The sequence below is a fragment of the Bactrocera latifrons genome, unplaced genomic scaffold (genome assembly GCF_001853355.1).
Source record: "Bactrocera latifrons isolate USDA-ARS-PBARC rearing strain unplaced genomic scaffold, ASM185335v1 scaffold_264, whole genome shotgun sequence".
Classification (NCBI taxonomy): domain Eukaryota; kingdom Metazoa; phylum Arthropoda; class Insecta; order Diptera; family Tephritidae; genus Bactrocera; species Bactrocera latifrons.
Window position 1 is genome coordinate 145149 of NW_017536230.1, and position 19864 is coordinate 165012.

At 32.9% G+C, this 19864-nt stretch overlaps 1 protein-coding gene across 3 annotated transcripts in view; it reads right to left on the reverse strand.

Annotated features, from left to right (window-relative positions):
* The window catches only part of LOC108969751 (semaphorin-5B), a 98531-nt gene that overhangs the window by 15922 nt on the left and 62745 nt on the right, over positions 1–19864 (reverse strand). For 2 of the 3 annotated variants that reach the window (XM_018934665.1, XM_018934663.1), the window contains exons 1-3: positions 9760–10233; positions 8679–8836; positions 7837–7936 (exon numbers count right to left, since the gene is read on the reverse strand). In XM_018934665.1, coding sequence (XP_018790210.1) covers positions 7837–7936; positions 8679–8835 — 257 coding nt within the window. In that variant the 5' untranslated portion in view covers position 8836; positions 9760–10233. Of the gene's footprint in view, positions 1–7836; positions 7937–8678; positions 8837–9759; positions 10234–19864 lie in introns of those variants that run through there. The other variant, XM_018934664.1, reaches the window with a different exon arrangement.

Genomic DNA, 19864 nt, shown 5'->3' on the forward strand with positions numbered 1-19864 from the left:
GACATATGTCAACAATGAAACTAACTCAACAGGTGTATAAGCAGCGTTAGCAAGTTTTGCAGAAAAACTTACGAAAACAAGAAAACACATTAACCGAAGCTAAATATATATAATAATACCCTACACAAATACAATACTTATAGCACAAAAAGGTATAAAAAGACGTTTATCTTTATTTTGTGCGTTCAGTTTGTATAGCATCTATATTCTATAGAGAGCCGATCTGAACAATATCTTCAGAGTTTATAGCATTGTCTTGGAATATAAACTATGTCAAATTTGGTGAAGATAGCTTACCAAATTAAAAAGTTTTCCATACTAGTAGGACTTAATTTCGATCGGTCAGTTTGTATGACAGCTATATGCTATAGTGATCAGATACTGGTGATTCCAAAATAGAAGCAGTTTTGTTATAAGAAAAGTACTTGCACAAAATTTCAGATCGATTTCTCGAAAAGTTAGGGACTAATTCGCGTATATACAGACAGATAGACAAGCATGGCTAAATTGACTCAGTTCGCTACGCTTATTATTAATAAAAGTTTATTAGGCCTCCGACGTTACGTTCTGGGTGTTATAAACTTCTTGACAAACTTATTAAAAATTATTCAAAGTATAACAGCGAAAAGTTATGTTGATATTTTTAAATGTTTTCTTTTTTTAAACATGTATGTGTGTATCTATATATGTATGCAAAAAAACAACTGTAAAAGGTGTGCGAAATTTAGCGAAAATTGCTATAGACTAAACCAACTCTGTTTTGAAACTTTTTTCTCCATGTTGAATCAAGGTCTTTCTTACATCTCTATTTCTCTTCAAGCTGCACAACAAATGAGAGCATTATAAATGTAAGCACTCCAAGAACGGGTTATGAATTTGATTACGAGCGAATTTATGGCAAAAATTTACACGAAAAGCAAAAAACATTATGCTACGTTTAATAATTTGGAACCCTAACCCTCCGAATGGACTCTAAAATGCTCCACCAAGGCCGCCAAATCGTCATCTTTGCATATTCGTACACCCTATTTTTGCTTACTAAACAAATAATTCMACTATTAATGTAATGCGATATTTCCTTATTTGATTACACCTATGTATATTTGTTTACATACACACTTGTTTGTTTAAGAAATTATCATAGAGGCATAACGTGGAAAGCATCGGAGTCAATAAATCATAGGATTTTACGTACAAAATATATTTAATTATTATGATTGTGTTATAACTTGTGCGTTTATATGTTTATCGACACGCATAAATTCRTTAGCAAATACAGTTATTTGCATAGGCAACCACGTGATAACTCATTACGTATTCAGCGATACATAACTGTGTACACAAAATACGTAATAGTTGAACATACCGCACAAAAAATTTACAAACTTATTTGCAGAATAAGCAAAGAATTGAATGCTCTTCAAACTAGCATTAACGTCTATGAGTTTTTAACTAGTAAGCTCAGCTTTTGTATATAGCTTTCACAAGTTATAAATATATATAGGAGTGAGCTTTCACAGTTTATTGAAGCTTTTTTCGTCCGGTACTTTTTAAGCTTAGTTTGCGACTTTGAGGAAATCTTACTTAATTTTTGGCACTGCTGTAATTTTTGGCACTGCTGTAACAAATATGTAGCCAAAAACAGAATTTGGTTAATTAAGCTTTATGAAAATATGAAGTGTTTTTAACGATTAAATGAGTTATTTTTGCATTGATTAAGCTCTTTTGTAAATTTTTTGAAAGTTAGCTTTCACAGCTTAGTCAAGCTTTCAAGTCTGCTTTCACAGTTTAATAAGGCTTTTGATGCTATCATAATAATGAGCTTTCGCCATTTTATGAGTACAGTACRCCTGTTTTAGTGAAACTTCAAAACAGCTTACGCAATTTGTTAAGACACTAATTATTTTCTCGATCCAAAAACAAAAAAATTATATACAATCATGATTTCAAAGTTCGTTTATTGAAATAAAAAACAATAGCATTCTTCTTATGCCACTTGAGCAGCTCCTGAACGCAGTTCGCTGACATGTGTTGTGACTTATCATGCTAGTTTTGCATATATACGCGAAAGCGGGAAATAAAACTCATTAAGCAAAACAGCAATGAAGTACAAACAGCGATGACTGCATTTCTATAAAAGCTTAAACATGGAATATTCGCGCTAGCAACAAAAAATACTGTGTTTTCATATGCATATATGTACAAGTCACTTATATAGATAGAGTACGAAAGTCGGCATGTGATAGCGACATGCCCGTATGTAAACGAAGAGCAGCGCTCACGACTTTGCGCAATCAGCACTTGGCTGGAGTTGGTGGAGTCAGCGGATTTTTTGCTGCCACACAGTCTACTCAGCCCGGGTATTGAATTGTTTGTACAAAACATATTTGCATGAACTTATATTGTTATGTAAATATGTAAGTAGTATATAAATATATATTTGCGCGTACACTTGTATAGAATGTAAACATTAGCACTTCACCAAAAGAGTACGCTGAGAATTTTATTATGGCAGCTGTTTGGCAAAGTGCAATAGTCAGCATGTTATGTGGCATTTGTCACGTTAGCGCGGCTGCGGTGACGCTAGGCCGTCCTTCAGCACTTGTGATAAAAATTATCAGTCGGATCTTTGCACATTTTCAAGTGTAAATTGAGTTAWACATATAAATTCAGGTGATTATTGAGAGAGCTTATTTTTATTATTACTTCCATAAATTGTCATATATTTTATGTAGAATATTGAATTTTCCGAAAACGTAAGCAAGGTTTATATTACGCGACTTTTGGATAGGGGTTCCGGCGYTAGCCTTTTGATATTACAAATTTCGGTGCAAATTTAATATACCCTGTTTAAAATATAACTAAACTCAGCAATAAATTTMAAAAAAAATGTTTTCGTAATTTCTTGGAAAATCCATTACCTACCAACMTTCTGTAGCTCTTGAAATTTCCTTGACACTTAATTAGCCGTGGAAAATGTTTTTTTGGTATTTATGACAATTTTTGAGCGTCTAATGCTGCTAAAGTGTCGCACAACTGTCAAAAACATACCGAAAATAATTCAAAAATTTTTAACGTAACATTAGGGAACACTTACAACAAACGCTCGAATTACAGAAATTCAATAAATAAACAAAAATAAAAGTATGTAAAACCATACGCTAAACGAAGAAACCAAACGAATTAGGTTATAATAGATGGGTTTGACCGCAGTGAATGCACTTGGATTGCTTTCAGTACTGGCGAGGTCTCAGGTCATACGAGTACGTGCTGAATGTGTAGCGTTCAATTTACACAAATTTGTATTAAAGGTCTTCGTTAAATTCGATAAGCCGCAGCGAGGGTGCATCATTAGCAAGCGCCTAAAGTGCCTGGCAAAGGATCGAATTTCCTTATTGCTGCGGTGCAAAGTGCAAAGTGCAGGGCGAATGTACTTAAGTACATGAAAATGCTTGAGCTGTATTTAAATATCAGCATAAGTAAGTTTTGTTTTTACTGTTGCACAAAGAAAGTGACACATAGCGGYTGAGTAATTAACTTTCGACCAAACAATATGATGCACTATCTGTCTGTCAGTCAAGCGCAGTGAGCTGCCGGCRAGATTAAGCAGAGAACTTGTTATTGGTAATGTGATATATTTGAGTTATAAATTCCCTGCGAAGTACAAACAGTTTGCAAGTAAGGTATGYGAAAATAAAAGGCATGCAGGTTGTAAATAAGTGCCAAGAAAGTGGTCACTTAATTCCCTTTTAGCAGTCTTTATGCACACTCCAGAAAGTGAAAATTATTTAATGGCGTTAGTTGGGGTGACAATGTAATAATATTTGATACTTTTAAACTTACGGAAAAAATTGCTTAAAATAAAAGGAATTCGCTCTGAATTGTAAGCGCACGGTATTGAGAAAAGTATACATTTAGGCGGATTTAACATATGGGAAATAGGGAAGCCAAACAGTTAAGCATTTAAATTTAAATGTGGAGCTGTCTAGATTGTGTTTATGAAAATGCTTCCAGCCTATATACAGAAATTGTTTTCTGAACTTTACTCAACCGTTGCCTTTGCTTTTTCTGAAAATTGCCAAGATCGGACACTATAGCACATAGCTGCCATACAAAGTGAATAACCAGAATCAAGCGCTTGTATGGAAAGCTTTGCCATTTGGCGAGATATCTTCAAGAAATTTGGTATGAATTATTTTCAAAGACAATAATAATAATAATCGGATCGGAATCAAATGGCATTTTAATGGACTATTTTCCGAAGCCACGGTACAATCGCTGAAGAAATTGTTCAGTTCGAGCAATTATAGCATATAACTGCCATACAAACTGAACGTTCAAAATCAGATACTTGTTTAGAAACTTTTTTGTGAAGGTTATTATAGTTTCAATGCAGCCGAGACCAACATTTTTTTATACCTTTGCTGTACATGTTTTGAAATTCTAATAAAATTCAAAATGAAGTCAATTGACTTGAGTACAGCGCTGTTATAGTATTGGGTTATGATTACCATTATCAAACAATTGAGCAAAAGAACCTAATTATCTGTCAATAAAAAGTACTGAAATATTTTTACAACAGCAAAAAATATACGAATAAAATATAATTTGTAATAAGAAGTTTCTGAGTACAGAAAGCACTGATATATGGGTTGAGGTCGCCAAAAAGATTATAAACAGTAAAGCATATCAAAAGTAGAAGTCACTAAGAGTAATAGCTGATAAATTTTTATATGCACGCAACACTAAATCATATAACAAACATACGTACTATATGTACATATGTACATATATGCATGATATGTACTATTGAGCATATAAGCAAGTAATTTTACTACAGCAAATCAAGTTAAGATAAAGAATRTGTCAACTGCCAAGCAGCGTACGTTTTTTTAAGACTGATTGTTGACGCTAAAGCGTGCTTAGTTAAACAGATACGAAGTGAAGAAGTGTTGAAATGGTTAGATGCCCGTAAAGGTACTCGACAAATTGAGACAGTGTAGTAAGGCTGTAGTAAGAATACAAATATATACATGCATACATATACATATGTACCTAAAGGTATACTAAATAAAACGTAGTACACATACCAACAAGAAAGTTCAAGCAGTGGTAGCATGTTAATGTAAATATTTGAGTATATATGTATGTATATATAGAACTTAGCCTTATTTACCTATAAATGTTATATATTCATATGTATTTGTATAGTAAGTATGCAAGAGTTTACTTATCGCTAGCGCTAGTATTAGGGAAGTATTAGTTAAAATTGTTCTCTTCGTACTTTTTTTTAAATTTAATTCTATTACTATCTGCGCTGATACTGTTGTATTATTGTGCGCGTTTGTTGTCTTCAAATAAACATTTGTATTTTTTTGTTGTGTTTTCGTTTTTTAGAACTTTGCGCGCGCTTTTGTTGTGCCTTCGTAACAATCGAAACACTTGTCTGTCTGGCAAAAGACTTTTCTGTTTATTTGTCTGGATGATTTGATTGCACTGGGCCACTTAAAGTTAGTCTTTCCTCATAGTCCAAAGTACAATACAAACGCCATAGATTTACTTATCATTTTACACAATGTAAAGTTGCAATATACAATAAAAAAATATTTAGTATACTTTGAAAAACTGAAAGACATAAATCTTAAGCAATGATCGATGGTATGGTATGGCAGTCATCCATACATATGTGCATATCTATATTGCTGGTTACATTAAAAAGGTTTTTTAAGGCTTATAGCCTACAATAGGGGCATAAAATCAGCTGAGATGAATGTTACGGCAAGTTAAAGTTACGAAAAACTGTTACAAGCATGGATTTTACAATTGAATGATTTTAAGATTAACAAAGAGTCAAAGAAATATATTTTAGAAGCATAATACTTAGAATAATAATATAAATAAAACTAATTAGGTATATTTCAATTTTAGGCAAGAATTTACACATGTTTTACCGTTTGATGGTTTGCTATCTTCTAAAATTGTCTAAGACATAATTACACAGCAATTTTCAAAGCATTTTTCCTACCCTACATAGTGCAGAAGACTGTTTTAGCGACAGATCACGCAGATGTAATATCATTTTTTTGTATCCCCATTTTTTAGAGACGTAAATGCGAGCATACTCGGCTGTTTCAAGCAAGTTCACGTATGCTATATAGTATACATAAACTATATAGTCCCTTGATTTTTCCCCACACACTACTTGATTTTAGGGGAGATTCGATTTTACAGTATGAAAAAATCTACAAATTTTTTATAATTAAGTTTCGCCCACAGCTTAAACCGGTCCGCTAAAACGGCTATAACGAAAATGATTTTAATTGTGAAAAACCTTTTCCTATATTTTGGTATAACTAAACTATCGAATTAAGAGAAAAAAATTAGATCTAGACCTGAATAGCCCCATAAAACAACCTTTCACCAAGCTACCTGCCAACACTGCTGAACTAATCTTTAGAATTTGCCTTTCGATTACCGCGATAACTCGTAGCGATCATAATATATTACGTTTATATATGGCTTTATAATTTCTTATAAGCTCACTATCTTGAAGCGGTTTATTTATTTACACTTCATATCTGCCGGGGACCCTACTTAAGATATGGTTTATTTGCCTTTCTTATATGCTTCAGTTTAATCAACCGGCTTATGGTGTTTCCAATACCCTTATTGTGTTGTAATAAGCGATATGCTGCATGAAAAGTATATACTTTATATACTTATGTACATACACATGCCTTAAGCAAGCATATAACGAGTATAAGCATACAGGAAGGTACATAAAAAGTACCCACATCTGTATTTATATAGTTTGCTTTAAAAAATATACTACATTTTCTCATTTTTATTTACCAAGAAACTGAAAATGAAGTAAAAATTATTATTTGCTGCGCCCGTATCAATATTTTTTCAAAATTAATTTGGTGGAAAGATTAACACTTGGTTTGTTGATAAGTGTAAAGTCGCTTCTGTGTAATTTTTTCTCAATATATGACAGCTACAATTTGATAATTTATGTAGGAAATTGGGCTAAGATAATTTATTAACATACAGACATACGTRCATACATGCGTACATGTTATGTAAATATTTGAAGTGTCCGCATAAGAAAATTTACTGCTGATAAACTTCAGATTGAGGTCAAGCTTATTAGAATTAACTATACTACAAATGTATAGTGAATATATTGAATCTCGAAACTGAATTTTTTTCACAGATGCCCGAGATTTAAAAGCAATATTTCATACCGTATATAGTTCTTAGAAGTAAGGGCTTTGATTAACAAATTTTTAAACTTTAATCTTTCAAAGTTCAATCATAGCTTCGCCTAAACCTCCCTTCTAAGAATTCTCCTCTATAACGTAAGAAGTTATACAATAGATGAAACACCAAGCTCAGACCACATATACTTCAAAGACTACCTACGATCACAACACAGGATTCTAGATTGCTTGCAACAACAGTATGGAGCATATAATCGAACCATGTTTCGGCTTTTATTTGATTGAATAAAGTATCTTTTAATAATGAAAAGCACAGTTTTAACTCTTCGTAAACCCTAAATAGAATCAAACTGTAAAATTTTTGCAAAAAATCGCTTCAGTTTATGGGTATGTAAAGCCAATTTTTGCTTGATATCGGCTTTATAAAAGCAATTTTTAAATTTGATACAGTTAATAAAAATGTTAAAGACTGTATGCTTCCATGAGTTCATATAAAAGTCAGTACTAATTGTGACACTATGCTTGTTTATGAAATTATGCGCTTATGCTCATATTCATATAACTCATATTTCTCATATGATATATATTATATGTACACTTTGCTGAAACTTACCGTGCACCGACGATAACTTGATTTCGCGCCACATCAAATAACATTTGCGAATAATAAGTCGTATTTGGATCGTTGAAACGTTTCGAAGTCGACATTAAATCTAAAAGAAATTATTGTAGGAATTATTAACGAGCAATTAGCAAGAAAACAATTATTTGTTAAACTAAAAAGTGCAGAAGAAGCAATAATAAAATATAAGTTAGAAACTAGCGAGCTTGTGTACACTTATTTTTTATATAACTGATCTAACTGGTGGCTAATATAATTAGCAGCGATTTTTTGAAGTAAACTAAAATGCAGTTCGCGCATCAATTAATTATTTTGCACTTGAAGGTAAAAGTGATTTATATCAAAATATATGTATATGCATATATACTTTAAGAAATAATAAAACAATTTTAAAAAAATGCACTTATCTGAATTTTTGGGGCATTTTGATTAGCATTAATATATTTAATTAGTCTGAATGCGCATTTCTTACCGCGAAATTCAAATAAATATTTTGCGAATCCACTGAAAAAATATTTGCATGCACTTACTTGCATAAACAAACTGCAAAAAGATAATTTTTATATTTAAGAAAATACCAAGAAAACGAAAGTGCTTTGCAAATATTTAAAAAAGCATGCGGAAATTGAGAAAATACCTGTATAATGAAAGAAACAATAAATGAAAGTGGTTGTGGCTTCGTAGTTACATTCCGCATTTTTGCATTTATTGCTTACTTCGCTGCTAATTTTCCATTAAATTTTTTACTACTTTCTTGCCAACTAAAATTTCAACTGCTTGCCGACATATGTGATATGCGTGTTATAAAGTGTTATGTAAACAATTATATTTACCTTGATATGATATAAAACGGGAGTCATTGTCCAAAAGTTCGTAGTTGGCCGCCTTATGGCGGTAAGCGTTGATGCACTGTTGCAGACAGAGCAGAGCTGTCAGCAACAGCAATGTTAATAAATGCGTTAACATCTTATGGAATTTCAGGATTTGCATGCTGCAAAGTAGAAAAGATAAGAAATTATAAATTAATTATGTAAAATTATAATTTAAAACAATTTAAATTTTGCTAAAAATGCAAATAAAAAACTTAAATAATAAATATATTTTAAGTTGACATTAATAAATTAGTTACAAATAAATAAATTGAATAAAAAAAGATTAACATACGAGATATGAATTTGTCTAGCTGAAAATAAGAAAGAAACAAAAACCAGTAAGGCGGGAGACCTTTTCGTTGCAATTAAGAGCACATACTTTGAGAGTTTTTTAGAGGTGAGTAAGACCCTATTTTTCAGAGTATCAAACGAACAAAAAATTTGTTTACACACCCTAATATATATTTATATATATTTTATGCCGGCATGTAAATATTGAATATCTTAACAAAACCAACCGACGTTTTTATATATTTTGACATTTGTTTTTTTCCATTTTTTTATTATTTATTGCTGTATTTTATAGGTAATAGCAAAATAATTTTGCAGGTCGAATAAGAATGCTTTCGATAGGAAGATTTACATAGAATACGAGGTTAGAATTGCTATCACTACACTTTTCTTTTCAAACTACGCTACAAAAATATCTTAAGGCGAGTCAAATCTGAAGATATGGGAGCTAGTCAATGACACCTCTGTTTTCTATCAGACAATAAGAGTTGAATTGGAAGATCTCGAAACTTAGTACACATACTTTTATCCTTTTTTATTCAAGCAAAAAATGGTATTTTCGGTAAAAAAAAAAAATAATTCAACTTCGTCACTTCGAAATATTCAAATGTCTGCAATAGAYATAGATATTTATTTGATCTGCAATAGACATTTGAATTCACCAAAATTTTGTTAAAAATAAAAAATAAATTGAATATTTGATTCACTAAAACTTTATTAAATTAAAATAAAATTTAATATCACTACTTACTTATATTTTTCCGTCTTAGCGCATTCAGCTTTTTCGCAATAAATTTCTTCACACAAAAAGGTTTATTACTATTACTGCTTGGTTAGCTAGACACTTTAGTATTTATCAATTAATTGATGTTATTAAACATAATATCATGAAGGATTTGTTGAAACTCTACTTAGATATTATATTCCACTCTTTTAAATATTTCTTACTTCACTGTTTTCTTCACTTTAATTCATTTCAAATTGTATTTTTGCTGCSATCACTTTTCACTTTTTGGTATAAATATTTCTTATAATTTTTCTGAACACTTCTGTACATTCAATTTCTGGCAAATATACGCACTAATGACAATAAAAATGCATWGCAAATTAAACAAAGCTCAACTTCATAGAAAACTAGCTTTTCGCGCAATACACTTCTAAACGCTGTGCTCACACGTTCACTTGCCTCGTATCGATACATGCGCGCGCATTATTTCACCGCCGACCGCTGATGGAACAAAACTGACAACTCTAACCAAAACGAACAACTCAACAACCAACCAACAGTTCGGCGATGCCAGCGAGTTGTATGTGTGCGAGAGTAAATGTTTTATGACTGTATGCATTGTTTTCTGTTTCCCGCTAGGAATGTAGGCCGATCCGGTTTTTTGCTCAAACAATATAGTACGACAAATGAACTTTATATGAAAACGAAAATTTTGGTGGGAAGAAAAATGTTTACTTCAAACTATGTATTTTAGTATTTGCATTTAATAAATTCATGACTCTTTTATGATGCTAAATCACGCTATGCCTATTTTTTTATTACGTCCATATATATAACTTATGACAATTGTCTGTTCGATACTCCACTTTCATATTGAAAACACCAACTATTTGGCCAAATAATTTCCTACAGGGCAATGCAAATGATGTGTTTTCAAGTACATCCGCAAACAAACGGGTAGACGACTTGTCAAGCCGACAGCCAAGCATTCATATGTATACACCCGCCTGAGAGAGCAGCCTAACCGGCTTTTGAAACGGGGGAGATGTTTATATTGTGTAGAGGCAATGCAACGGATGGTTTTGTTTACGTTTCTGTTGCATTTCTTCCACTTTCAATGCATTTCGAGTATCACATTTCAAATTCTCGAATTCTCACTCATTATATATTTTCGCCGAGTCCGGCTTGAGCCCAAACGGCTGCTAAGTGCAGTTTAGATATTGCCTTACCATTAAAGTTATTGAGTGGAGTTCAGAAGGACATATAAAATAGAGTTATGGAGTTCTGAGCGAGTTTCAAACTGTCAGCTTAAGTAATACTTGCATAATGATATAAAAACAGAGCGCTTTCATAAAATTTAGTGCCATCAAGGCCTCGGAGAGTCAGGCCCAAAGGAACCGAGCCGAATTAAGATATTTTCTTATAGCTATCAAAGTTATCGTTTCTACTTTTTGCCAGACTTGCGGCACATTCTCGATCACATAGCTAGTATTATCATATTAGACTTGGATTATGGAAGCACTTTTATCAGGGAATCTGGTAATGCAGTGGTCTTAAGATATTCTCGATCACGTAGATGATATATTAGTGTTTGGTTATAGAAGCACCCCTGAAAACAGGGAATCTAGTAATTCCGAAGGTCTTAAAATACATATATCCAATCACATAACTGCTATATTAGTCTTTGTTTATGACAGCACTTTTATCAGGGAATCTGGTAACGCCGGACGTCTTAAAATATTCATGATCACATAGCGGGTATATTAGCCTCTGGTTATGGAAGGTGGTAATGCCGGAGGTCTTAAGATATACCCGATCACATAATAGCTGGTATGTTAAGTTATTCCCGATCATTTACTATCTTGTATTTCAGTCTGTGGTTTTTGTAAATAGTTTTATCAAGGAATCTGGTAATCTTACCTAAAGGCAAGGCCATTAAACTCACACGTGTGCATCTTCGAGTCGTATAAACTCTGCATGTGTTCGTACACACAGAGATAAACGTGGGGAGAGAATATCAATTGTTGACTAGAATCTATCCTAAGCCACTCTTCACTATTTACTTTATTATTAACATACATACAGACACGGATGTTTACTCCTAAATGTATATTGCAGTGTTGATAGATTCAGATTGTCCGTGCTATGTACACAGTAGGTACCCATTTTTAGGCAGCGGTCTACACACGTTTATATTTATTCCACACACATATTTATGCATATGTTTGTGTATATATGTTGGTGTCATACAGAGTGCGCAGGCGCATAGACGTGCCTCCAGAAAAAAAGGAAATCAGAATAAACAACGTTTGCTGATTGCTGATGCCTAACCGGATTAGGGACGTACATGCTGACAAAGGTCATACACACACGGACTTGAAAGGGATGGAATAGCATACATATGTCTTTGTATGTAGGTGTCTGTACATATATGAGCCTTGCATTCAAAAATCATGCTCGCGTGCTTGTACGGAGACATATTAGCCAATTTTTGTGAAAGGACTTCGAATAAGCAAAGTATGATATATAAATTTACTTACATAACTAATACGATATGTGATCGGAATTACGGAAACAATAAAGTAAAATAATTTCGTTTCGTAAATTATGTGGAATAAAAGGTAAGTAGTAAAGCAATGCTTGTGTGCGTTGTGTGGATAAATTTTCAATGTGTTGGCACGTGTGCGGAAAGTTGAATCGATAGGGTCATTTGTACATCCTGACCGAGGGTGGAAAGCATTAAAATAGAACAACGATATGTGTATGCATATTTACACATATGCATACATATATCATCATACGTATAGATGTATATATTATATACATAATTTTCAAGCAAGTTCAATACACTCAAATAATCTGCAGTTGAAAGTTCTTAAATTTCAATTTCAACGCGCTACAATATAAATAAATAATATTGAGGTATGTGTCTCGCCTTGCAGACATATGTATATATTTATATATTTCTACATACACACATCTAACGCAAATGCATATCATTCAAATTTAATGGCCTGCTGACTCGCCCTTTGTGGTTTCGTTGATGATCGAATTCATGCCACATCACCCACACACAGCAGGAGTGGCGATCCTGTCGCGAGATCAAGACGATGAACTGTCAGATATCAAAGCAGCACTCAAAATGGCCTAACATACAAACAAATGCACGAGTACCAAAGTTATACAAAGTCTAAGCGCAGACCAGACGACACCATGGCATTGAGGCTAACACACCAGTCGGCTATAAGATATTATAAGGCTAGATATTGACCGTGACAATGACTCGCCAGCSTACACAAAATGAACGCCGCGACGATTGCAGCTGACATTGACAAATATTAAAATGCTGGCAACACACTTGAGGTCACTGCAGGAGCTATAGAGAACAAGTGCGTAGAGAAACCCAAACAATACAGTAGCTGTCTAACAAACAAAGACGCGGCTTATAGGCACAACACAAGCTAAAGAGCCGGCTGTGCGGTGTTCAGCGTTTCTACACTTTCCTTTCGTTCTTCCTGTGAAAGTCAAATTGCTTTATGTTTTCTGATGGTAATGAATATGCTATGTAAATATATGTATATATACGAATGTCGATTGTAAAAATAAACTAAGAATAATGTTCGAAAAATGCTAATTTAGAAACTACTGTCAAGGTAATAAACTTGCATCGAAACACTTGTGCAGCAGTTGATCTGTTACTTTCTGCTGCACATATGACTAGACTCACCATTTCATCGTCTTTTGACTGCTTAGTCTAGGCTAGTCTACCTGTCGCTGCCCGACAGACAATCGTCCGCGTTGTCTGCTACCTTTTTATTTATCTCCTAAAGTACTCTAACTGTAGGCATGCATACATAGACATACGAGCAGGCCATGTACATTGATGTCTGTCTGCTTCACTTTTATTGCCTCGCTTGGCTGAGCAATAATCGTAATTGCGGCGCTTTTCGTACTATTTTCTCACACTTGCATGATAATGACCGACCGGAGAACGTCTCCAGTCGGCAAATCCGCTACCAAACTGTAATTTTAATTTCCTGCGCAACTAAATGACGCGCCTAATAGCTCTGCGGTTAGTTAAAGGTACCAAAAAGCGGCTATGAAGCGCAGCTAACCGTCGATGATCGTAGAAATTCGAGTTAATAAGAAATTTAGTACCCTTTTCCTTTTCGTTGCCACATGTMTGCTGGCGGCACAAAGCCTTGCTTTCTACCACCTTCAAACCGAGTTTGGCGCATTCGAAACCATTTTATTGCTTCAATAAATATTTATTGCACTGCAGTAAGTGCCACATTCGACACAATCCTTTCTCTTCCACTTAGACGTAAATGTGTGTATACTTACACATTTCTCTCTTATTGCATTGTATTTCAGTAAGTAGTGTTAATATTGCAATTCTTGTACAAATTACGAACATTTTCATAAACTTATTTTCACGCATTCTAGAAACAGCTATTTTTAAGCTGACAAGTTTTCTTACTTAACACCTTTTTCAACTCTTCTTTGTATTGGTTTTTGCCTTTCTTCTACTATTTATCTTGTATTTACTCCTTTGTCGAAGAAAAAGGAAACGGAAGTTCTTCGCACAGTAGTTAATATCTATTTTTATATACGTACATAAATATATTTATATTTAGTAAGTCAGCAAATGTCACTACTTTCAGACCAAATGTGTTTGTGGCTCGCATAATATGTGACTAAATAAATCTTCTAAAATGTCATAAATAAGTCCAATAAAAGTCAGAAGAGACAGAAATGAATTACAATTCAGGAAAATGAGATATAAACTTCATAAAAGTTATAAAGTAAAAAAGGTATAAAGAATACTCAATATTACCAGAAGTTATAATGGCAGTAATTAAAGATTTTGGTTCGGTCGTTTGATAGCAACTCAAAATTAAAGGAAGTACGTCAAGATCAATAAAGACAAGGTATAGTCAGAGCATCTACAATTCTGGTGAGACAAATTTGTTAAGAGCCGTTAGTTCCAAGGACCACTTAAGGTCCACTTGCAGTCGCAAATCTCTAGGTGTTTATTATGTATATGGAAGACCTATTAGATTTGAAAGTTTCAGTTTTCAAAATTCTCAATGACTGATAGATTCGTTCCGATCTATCTCATTCTAGGAATACATTAAGAAGTTAAAAATGCTGTATGCAAATTGAGCTTTTTTTAAACAAAAAAAAAAGAACTATAATTATAAAAAAATATATATCTATCATTATATATGAAAATGATAAAATCGAAATATATAGGAGACTATTATGTTGACGAATACATCTCTTCGAATGCCATAAACAAACTCTCTGACGTATTGCTCTAGTTTTCTCCGATTACTGTGCGCTTTCAATAAAAAAAAACTGTTTAAACTATACGCTTATTATTGTCGGAAGCCTTATGGCATTTTTATCAATTCTTCTTAATCTATTCAAATTAATACGTGCTTTCTAAGAAAAACTTGAAACACCGAAAACTAATTCAGATGCGTTCGTATAAAAACAAAGCTGCACATGCTGCATATAAAATTGTTAAGCTATAAAATATTTTAAAAATCCATACTTTGACACTTACACAGCCTTAACTCACTGTAAACYCCAGCCATAAATTCACTGAACCACTTAATTATGAAATCATTTTATGAACAGAGAATTAAACCAAGATTCAAAAGCAATAAATTTTTAAAATCATTAATATGGACGCCCATTTGGAAGCACTGTCGCCATGTCAGCTTCGCGTAGTCGAATTCCGAAACAAAGACTGGGTACAAGTATGTGTATATGCTTGCGCGTGGCTTGGGAGTTCGAATTCTCATAAATTTATAAGGCTCTTAAGTATAAAGAGCTCAAAGCTTTTACTATAAGTTATCAATAGGCAAGTGTGTATTTTATTGTTATTGATTTGGAATTTTGGAAGATACGGCTCTATGAGAATTTGGATGACGAAAAATTAATTCAAATACTGCAATATTTTAAAGCAGTGTGTTTGCTGATTGTATTTATTTGAGTCTTCGACCTGCTGACCCAGTTAAGTAGCTAGGGCTTTTCCCGAATAGAAAGCTCTCTTGAAAACCAAACATAGAAGAACATCTTACAAATTTCATCAACGAATTGTATATTTAATGTCATATAATTCTTTTCCAAATTATTTTCGAAAGCTTTTATTTCAGCAAACTTTTTTTTATTATTAATAGCTAATTGCACCGGTTAGGAGTCGGTAAAAAACATTTGTATGCAATAAGGTAATAACTTTTATTTAGATATAATGACACATACTTGTTTGTACGTATATATGTATTTAAAGTTTTTACTTGCATTAACTTAGCTAGCATTTATCAGCCTAAAAACATACTAACCTTGAAGATTTGCAAAAATAAGCTAAAGAAACGACAAAGCAATTTCAAGTAAAGTGCGTCGCCTTTCATATGCAAAGTCTTTAATTGTTTATATATTATAATTTTGAACACAACTCTTTGCCACGCTCACTTGGGCGTACCCACATATGCCTTGAATACTACTGGAGTATATATTTATGCATACATTTTTAAAATTTTGTTTGCAAAGTTGCCAGATAATTAGTATGCAGCAGAGATAACTCGGCGACAAATTTGTAAACTGTCAACAAAAATCAGAATTGCTGATTTCAGATGAGATAATGTTTTAATAAACAGGATTAGAAACACAAACAAGTTAGTTTATAAATATGAAAGCTTATTATTTGTGAAGAAGGTGGTTTGAATATTGTTTAAAACATGAAATATAATATATGAAAATGTTGTATTTTTTTTTTATAAAATTAGAGATATAATGGATTATAGCTGTATTTAAAATAATAATATTTAGTTATGGAAGTGTAGTTAGAGATGTAATGTTTAATTTTATATTGTTTTGAAATTCGCAATCTAGAACTAGAAAAAATGAAAAAATATTAATTTATTAAAATGTTATTAGTACCTCCAAAACCTTGAGATCCTTTAAAAAAGTTTGTCATTTTCTCACAATTCCAATAAATAACCAACTAATATTTAGCAAATAATAGCAATTAACATTTGACCGCCACTGTAGTGATCTCACCTTGACACAAAACCTTCAGAACGCCAAAGAACCATAATAAAGCTACCAGTATTCTATAGGCACCAAAACTTGAATGAATTTATTTGGCATTTGCTWTGCATAAGCGTTCAGTTAGTAGCCAGTGCCATTCATCAATGAATGAAAATTTCGCTCGAACGACACACATCAATTAAGGCATTCACTAATTTATCAAAACGACTAAGCAAAATCCCACATTTGATTTTGATTTTCAATTAAAATGAGTGTACAAATATATACATGAGTGCGCTGCAGCTCAATTCCTATCAAATGAAATCACCGAGCAAGCGAATCACGTGATGCCGACAAACAACCGAAACCGCCGACAGCCACTTATTGCACTGAGCCACTGAGCGCATTTTCGGTGCATTTTCAGTTACGCGCGGCTTTGGCGCTGTGTGGGTACAATGCTGCCTTGACGACGCCTGCATGGCGCAGAAATCGGTTTATATATAGCGCATATGTGCAAAATTTATGCGCTAAATTGACAACTGGACCTGACCAAAAATGGTTGTTTGAAAAGTCTGGTGGTGCTTGAAGAAAAATCAAAAATTAAAAATGCATGAAAATAAAAAAAAAATACATAAGAGTGTATATTACGAGTAAAAAAATAGTATTAAAAAATAAAAATTATTTGTATTATACTTTTTAATTCATTTTTTATATGTATGTATATATTTTTTCAATATCTAATAAACATTTATGACAAGAGTTCGCATTTTAGTTGCACCAAAGCTACAAGTTGTTAATTAAATTGCAACCAAATATGGCAACGTTAYTCAAACGTATTTTATAAAGCGTAATGCATATGACAAGAAAAGCAAAATGTCAAACGGCGAAATCAACGTCTTCTATACTGCTCATTAAATGTATAAAACCCCTGTTAATAAATAAAATAAAGACAAGAAAAAACATTAACTTCGACTACACCGAAACTAAAATACCCCACACAAACAACGAAGTTTCCATACAAGATCATACAGTTTATAAGACATAGTAGTCCGATCTAGAAAATTTCTGCAGATATTGTGGAGCTATCTTAGTATATAATCTACACCAAATTTCATAAAGATAGCTCGTCAAATACAAAAGTCTTCCATGCTAGCACTTGATTTCAATCGTTCAGTTTGTATGGCAGCTATATGCTAAAGCAATCCAACCGACAAAATTTTTTGGGAGATTGTAGCGGTGTCAGGTAATAATCTATGCCAAATCTGGTGAAGTTATCTCCTAAAATACAAAAAATTTCCATACAGGGATTTGAATCCGATCCCACAGTTTGTATGACAGCTATGTACTATGGTGATGCGATATCAGCGGTTCCGACAAATGAGTAGCTGCTTGAGGAAAAAAGAACTTGTGCAAAATTTCAGATTGATATCTCGAGAACTAAGGGACTATTTCGTGTATATACAGACAGAGAGACAAACGGGCATGGCTAAACCGACTTAACTTATTGCTTAATTATATACATATACATAAGTACATATACTTTATACAATCTCAGACATTTCCTTCTGTCTCTCACAAACACCGCGACAAACTTAATAACCCTGTTGAGTGTATAAAAAAAAAATACGAATTTCACATGCAATGCAACTGGATGGCGTTCACTTGCTTCGTCTGCTTGCGTTTTAAAAAAAACTTCCTTAAACTCTTTCTTTGACTTTTGTGAGCTGTACGCATGCTTGTTCGACGCGCCAATAAATCTGTTCAGATTTATGTCAATTTTTAAATAACTTTTTAAGTTGATTTCTGTGTTTGCGGCGTGTCCATACACACACGACAAGCGGGGAACGTCGTATCCCCTTTATTACTTTGACGTTATGTCGCGCTGAACTTATTAATAATGCCGCTAACGTACAAATATAACAACAGGTAGCATTACGAAAACCCTTATAACAACAACAAAAACATATTTCATCTCAATGCCCACACGCTTGCATAAGAAATGTAATGTATTGGTGGGCAATATGTCTTATCAACTAAATTAAAACTTACATTTTGACAGTAAAGCGCAAGCTTTTGGAATAAATTTTCCATAAATTTCATAAATAAAAGCACAGCTCTAATAAAAATGCTAACTAAATGGCATTAAAAAACCATGAAAAAAAGTTAGGCCCGACTGCATTCGTCTCTCCAAAATGGCAGAAAATAGTCAACATAAAATTAACATACACTGTTTTAAATGAAAACAACAACGCATAAATAAAATCGTAAATATGCGAAGGTTTCATTATTTTTTTATTTATTTTTTTTTATGTTTTTCTTAAATTTTTTTTTGTATTTAAAAAAAGTTTTTTTTTCGTTGTTTTAATATACACTTTTTAATATTTATTTTTTTTTTTCCTTTCTTAAAACAATACTATCTTGTTTCCCGTACAGTTGCTTGTTTGCCGCACATTAATGCGTCTGCTTACAAAGTTGTCGAAAACTGTGTACAAAAATCAATAAATAATTTTAATACACGCATAAAAATGCAATAAATTTTGAATGTAAATAAAATTATGCAAATTAAAGCGTATAAATGTCCAGTTGCATGAACGACTTTTAACGCGTCAATACGTTATGGTACGTCTATGCCAAATAGTTGTAACGACTGCTTACTACTTGACTCGTGCATAGCTTTACAAATCAGTTTTTAATGCGTTTAAATGACGCTTTATGCACAATGGGAGGTGTTGATTAGCATTGGTGCAAATCTGCTACTCGCAGATATATACATATGTACGTATGTATGTATTTTTAAGGAGCGCCTGCGCCTTTGTAGTCTAAACATTGCTTGTTACCACTTTGTTTGCGACATTTGTTATGCATTTGATTTGTTCGTCTGCTTAAGTGGCAATTAATTGACTGTCTTATTTAACAAACACTGATGGCACAATAAAAATGTTAATTATATTATTTCAAGGACACCATTGTAACTTGAAACGTTCATTTATAAATTTACAAGCCACTGCTTGGACTACCTTTTAGTTGTTGAAAGCTTTTTTTGGAAATAATTTTTCAAGTGAAAGAGTTTCATCTCTGGAGATTACAG